A 6,896-nucleotide genomic window follows, 5' to 3' on the forward strand; every position below is an offset into this window, starting at 1 on the left:
TAATATCTGTATTCTTTAAATTTTTAGGGCATTTTTCTTTTAATGGCCTTAAAAATAACTCTCATTCTGTAAAGCAAATTTTCATGAAAATGATTTTACTATATAGTCTTTCTGTTACAAGATTATTTATCAATTATGCACATTGATCATTATATTATCGGTATTGCATTACAGTTACCTAAGTTTCTTTTTTATTTTGCACATTTATTCTTTATACTTTTGCACCGCATTATTCTCTATTCTTTATTTTGTTGTTCATTTTCTCTATTCTCTATTTTTGTTGCTATTACATTTATTTTCTATTCTGTAAACCCCATTCTGACCCTTATAGGTAAACTTCTATTGTATGAATGGGATAAACTGACCTTTCAATTCTCAAGGCTAAATAAGTATTTTATAGGCTAAATACAAACTTACCTGTCAAGGTAGAATTGTAATCTGAGTGATACCGGTGTTATTCAAGTCACCATAATTAATTACTTTAGTAAAGTAATTGTAATTTAATTAATTACATTCCAAAAACTGTGTAATGTGTAATTAGTGTAATTGATCAATTTTGCAATGTAATGTGTAATTTAATTAATTACATTCCAATGTAATTGACCCCAAGTCTGATTGATGACTAGTGTAAAAATATTGAAACAGGAAAACAACAGTCTTATCTTCTGGTATATAAAACAAATGAAAAACAACAACACTAATGATCCAAGTCAACAAATGACAACCAATGAACAACAGGTTTGACTTAGGACGTGTGCAAAAAATGCATCAGGTTTAAACTTTTAACATGTACCATCTTTCACCCTAACCTAAGGTAGTGGCATATGCATGTTGATTTCTGGCTTCAGTTAAGTGGTCATCCAGCATCATCATCATCAAAGCTATTAACAAATAAATATTTTGACACAATAGTGCTACCCAAAATTATCATCAAAAGTGATCATTTCTCAAAGTAAACAGAAAAACTATGTCTTAAGGACATTAAAAGCTTCAGCTTATTGCATGGGGTAGGGAAGGTTTTGTAAGTAAGCTTGCTCTCTTAAGGCTGTTTTATATGTTGATTGCAGGTTTGTTTCCGTGTTAAAGCTAGAAAGAGAGACTTTTCAAATATCCATAATGATACAACAGCAGCAGCCAGTTTGACAGGGGTATGTTATACATGTTATATATAAGTAACTATCTTGTACAAAATTTACAGATTTCGGTTGGGAACAAAAATATTGGGAGTTATTTATTGATAGCTGATTGGTTTTATCATGTTAATGTTTATTATTATTTTTTTTATTTTTTTTTTCATTTTTTATTTTAACTCTCAGACCACCTGACTGTTTAAACTGACAATAGATTTATCCAACAAATCTATTTAGCCTTATTTTGGCCTGTTATGTCATAATTCTCTTCTTTTATCTGTATTTCAGTTCACAAAAGAGGAAATCAACTTTACAAAGATGGGAATGATAGCGCTTAATATTCTGGCTGATGTTTTATATGATCTATTAAAACCAGATAAACCACATCTGCGTCTAAGGTGTGGTTGTGATATAACATACTTATACAGTGAGCACAGGAGACTTAACAAACATATTCCAAGTAATTCAAACCACCGACAATGCCCTCCTGGACCATGGGGAGGGAATTGGCCAGATATTCAGAATACCGACATAGCTATTGGAGATGATATTGAGCGCATAAGACTTACAAGAAACGAATTACAACACTCTGGGATATTTCAACTTGATGATCAACGTTTTAATGAACTATGTAACATATTAAGCGATCTTTTAAAACGCTTTGATAACTATAGCAAACCAACAAGGCTGTATACAGATCAACTAAATGACACTTTGGCTAAAACTATTACTGTAGAGGAAGTGAAATCAATTGTAAATGAAATACATGTATCAGGTAAATATGCTTTAAACAGGTGGATTTCTGAACAATTTTTAATTCCTTACGTTTTGTTCTCAAATTTTATTAGGATTTTATTGAGACTGGTTTGTACTAAAATATGACTGTATGCAGACTAGATTATATATATATATACTTTCCATGGTTAGGCATATAGCATATTTATATAGATAAGACCGATGGTCTTCCTTGCTGTTCAATGTAAGCCAAGGCTCTGTGGTGAATTATCCTACTTTGACCTTTAATGGTTTACTGTTTACACATTGTGACTTGAATGGAGAGTTTTCTCATTGCCATTCCTACCAAATCTTCTTATTTCTATATAGAGAGGTAATAGAACCGCTTGATTATACTGGTTGGCTATGAACATAATTATAATTATATTGTCTGATAGTCAATGTAGTTTCTTTTTATAGTGGTCTAAATGGTTATATTTGTAAAACTTTGAATATTGTTAAATTTTAACCCATTACTCATTTTATCAGTGCAATGACATATTTTATTTTATTTCAGGAATGGATCTTGAATTTGAAATGGAACACCAAATCAATGTTCCAACACAATAGTGAAATAAGCTCATCTTCACAATTTGTATAACAAACAGTTATGTATGCATACCACCACAGCAACAGATTTGCAGAAGACCAATCCTTTATGTATAGAATCAATCATCTTCAATAGAGAATCTTCAGCACAAGGACCCCACTGGAAATAAGTTTTAACAACTTTTGTGGGTCATCCTAAGGTATTAGGCTACAGTGAAAATCTAGTTTTTTAAAATTTCACTCATTTTTTTAATCTAGTCTACTCATATTATCAAAATATCATTACAATTTTCATAATTTTATTTTTTTAAATTATAATTTATAGTAATCATAATGTAAATCATTTTAGTGTCTATGTCTAGTGCTATATCTGTGTCATTGTATCTGTATTCTGTCAAGTTCATGCCTTTTATCTTGAATAAATATATATATATAGCTGAAATAGAGTTACATAAAATAATAAGAAAGATAAAAAAAAAAAGTAAATTAAAGTGGAATGATTTTACTAAAGTTAAAGAATGGACTATTATTGAACTGTGTCAGTATTAGTTTTTAAATGTAATCACATGCATGCAGCAAATACTGTAATATTTATAATGCTAATTAATTATGTACATAGAGCAAATACTTGTTTAAACGAATATATTTATGTGTAATAATGATAGGTAGAAAATTGTTTTCAGTACAGTTAGTGTAAAACTGTATTTTTACCTTCAAATTACTTCATTTTTATGTTGATTGGATTGCTTTTTAATTGCTGTATATAAACTATCTTGTTTAATTCATGAAAGTCAATTAAGGTAGATCATAGGTATATATTTCTTGAGATAAAACGATTGAGTATTTTGAAATAAATTGTGAGAAGATAGGTTTTATTATATGTTTTAAAAAAATAAAAGGAAAAAATGGTGTCACCGAGATTGTTTTCTTGCTACAAGTAATAATAAAAAATATCCCTATTTTGAGTTGTACAATAAATCACCAAGTTTTCTTTATATAAATAAACTGTCTAACCAATAAATTGCAAATCTGTCCCCAAATTTGCAGATTTGGGCAATTAACTAGACCGATTTTGTACTGGGATTGTACAATCCAAGTTGTGGTTTACCATGAATCTACCTTAAAAAAAAGTAATAGGGAATAATATATAATCTTAAATTTCCAGGTTGTGTTTGAAATATTTGACTGGTTGTATTATTTTGCTTTTTTAAAAAAAACAATAAACCAGAAAGAGACAAATCTATTTAAATAAAGACAGCAGTAGTATACCCGTACTTAAAGGTCAGAAATCAATTAAGAGAAATCAATCAGGGTTACAAATTTAAACCGAGGGAAACACATCAACTATAAGAGAGGAACAATAGAAACACTGAAGTGCAAAGAAAAACAAATGCCAACATACATAGAAACGAAATTTTAGATAACAACTACTAGCTGTATTCCTGACTTGGTCCAGCATATTTTATGACAAGCACATGCAAGAACATTAATCACAGAGAAATGCACAAACAAATGAAACTATAGTCAACACAACATATAAACTGCAGCACAACAACGAAGATACTTGATCAACAACAAACACCACAGAACATAAAATAACAGTGATGCACTTACATAACATGAATAACTAATATGCAATCACGATCTTTATATATATAATTATTTTCACAATACTCTTCCAAATTATTTTCATGACAATGATAATATGGAAGGCAATTTTATAAGTATTTTGACTATAAACGATAAGACATATCATATTATCAACCCGATACCATAACAGAATCAACAAAAATGAATACATGAATGTAACAAGTACAAAATACTGAGACACATCGTATAGTTAAACAAATTAAAACTTGGTATAACAGTCATATTTGGGAAATATGTTCATTTTTAAACGTTTATAAAGGGTGTATATTCATGATTACTTATATTTGAGAAGAACTTTGGTATACTGGTCATCGATTAAACCTCTTTTAACATTTACCAAGATATGGTGAATTGTGTTAATTTTTCGAATTTTGGTCCATGTTGTTACATGAAGCAGGAAATAAATCAGTCAACATTTTCAGTCTTATATGGTTGTCAACTTGTCATGTTCTTGGGACCAATTTGAAATAATCATTTACAGACTCTCATGTTCAAGGGACCTATCAGAAATCAACATTATCAGAAAGGATATGGTTATCATATTCTAGTAACAATCATCAGACTTCTTAGTTATCATAAAATTGAGAAAGGAAATTGGGAATGTGTCAAAGCGACAACAACCCGATTATAGAGCAGACAACAGCTGAAGGCCACCAATGGGTCTTCAATGTAGCGAGAAACTCCCGCACCCGTAGGTGTCCTTCAGCTGGCCCCTTAAAAAAGATGTATACTAATACAGTGATAATGGAGTCATACTAAACTCCGAATTATACACAAGACACTAAAATTAAAAATCATACAAAAATCAGACATGTTCGACGGACCAATTAGAAATCACCATTATCAGACAATATATGGTTATCATGGGTCAAGGGACTAGAAGTAAATCACCATTATCAGACTCCACATGTGGTTATCATGTTTTAGGAACCAATCAGAAGTCACCATTATCAGACGATATATGATCGTTATGCTCTAGAGATCCATCAGAAATCATCATTATCAGACAATATATGGTTGCCATATTCTAGGGACAAATCGAAAATCACCATTTTTGTCGAGCCTGCAACTTTTGTTGCAGAAAGCTCGACATAGGGATAGTGATCCGGCCGCTACGGCGGCGGTGGTGTTAGCTCACTTCTTAAAAGCTTTATATTTTAGAAGGTGGAAGACCTGGATGCTTCATACTTTGTATATAGATGCCTCATGTTACGAAGTTTCCGTCAGTCACATGTCCAATGTCCTTGACCTCAATTTCATGGTTCAGTGACCACTTGAAAAAAAAGTTCAGATTTTTTATTATGTTGAATTCTCTCTTATTATAAGTAATGGGATAACTATATTTGGTATGTGCGTACCTTGCAGGGTACTCATGCCCGTCAGACAGTTTTCACTTGACCTCGAACTCATTCCATGACTCGGTGAACAAGGTTAAGTTTTGGTGGTCAAGTCCATATCTCAGATACTATAATCAATAGGGCTAGTATATTCGGTTTATGGAAGGACTGTAAGGTGTACATGTCCAACTGTCAGGTGTCATCTGACCTTGACCTCATTTTCATGGTTCAGTGGTTATAGTTAAGTTTTTGTGTTCTGGTTTGTTTTTCTCATACTTTATGCAATAGGTCTACTATATTTGTTCTATGGAATGATTGTAAGGTGAACATGTCTAACGGACAGATGTCATCTGACCTTGACCTCATTTTTATGGTTCAGTGGTCAAAGTTAAGTTTTTCAGTTTTGGTCTTTTTATCTGATACTATACGCCATAGGTCAACTATATTTAGTGTATGGAAATATTTTATGATTTATATATTAGTCGCGCAGGTTTTTTTTTACCTTGACCTCATTTTCACGGTTCATTGCTCAGTGTTAAGTTTTTGTGTTTTGGACTATTTTTCTTAAACTATAAGTATTAGGTCAACTATATTTGTTTTATGGAAGCATTGTTAGCTGTACATGTCAGCCTGGCATGATTCATCTGACCTTGACCTCATTTTTATGGTTCATTGGTCTTTGTTTAGTTATATTGGTTAATGTAACGTTTATGTGACAGTTGTAATAAAGCTTTATACTTAGGACTATCAACATAATATCAATGATTAGTAAAGAAGGTGAGACATTTCAATGTGTGCACTCTTGTCAGATTATATGTAAGCATAATTAGTGACCAATCAGAAATCATCATTATGCGACTATTTATTGTTATCATATTGTAAGGACCTATCGGAAATCACCATTATCAGATAATACATGGTAATCATGTTTTTGGGATCAATCAGAATTTAATTTTATCTGACATTATAGGATTATCATATGCTAGGGACCAATCATAAATCACCATTATCAGATCCGCACACTATACAGATGACCTCTAGTACGAGATGTAGTCACTTGTCAGAAATACTAGACAGGCGAACATCCTAATCCATATAAAATTTTGGAATATTTAACAGATTTCTGAATTTTATGTATCAGTAGCATAATATTAAATGTTTTGTTGTGATTGAATTCGGCAAAATTGTTTGGCTTTATAACTACTTTGATCTGAACGTCATTGATGAGTCTAATGGAGACGAAACACGCGTCTGGCGTATTAAATTATAAGCCTGGTACCTTTGATAACTATTAACATCACTGCGGCGATTCCATAACTGGTGGGTGTTTCGTCCCCGAGGGTATCACCAGCCCAGTAGTCAGCACTTCGGCGTTGAAATGAATATCAATTATATGGTCAATTTAAATTAAAAAAAATCATGTTCACAAAAGTATAAATTTTTCGAAATACTAAGG

The 6,896-nt window shown here is 31.5% G+C and overlaps 1 protein-coding gene across 2 annotated transcripts in view; it reads left to right on the forward strand.

The window, feature by feature from the left end:
* The window catches only part of LOC139527045 (uncharacterized), a 65,338-nt gene extending 61,974 nt beyond the window's left edge, over positions 1-3,364 (forward strand). For both annotated transcript variants that reach the window (XM_071322299.1, XM_071322298.1), the window contains 3 exons: positions 1,068-1,148; positions 1,419-1,905; positions 2,422-3,364. In XM_071322299.1, the coding sequence (XP_071178400.1) occupies positions 1,068-1,148; positions 1,419-1,905; positions 2,422-2,474 (621 nt within the window). In that variant the 3' untranslated portion in view covers positions 2,475-3,364. The remainder of the gene's footprint in view (positions 1-1,067; positions 1,149-1,418; positions 1,906-2,421) is intronic.
* The last annotated feature ends 3,532 nt before the right edge of the window (positions 3,365-6,896 follow it).

Source organism: Mytilus edulis, chromosome 6 (genome assembly GCF_963676685.1).
Source record: "Mytilus edulis chromosome 6, xbMytEdul2.2, whole genome shotgun sequence".
Taxonomy (NCBI): Eukaryota; Metazoa; Mollusca; class Bivalvia; order Mytilida; family Mytilidae; genus Mytilus; species Mytilus edulis.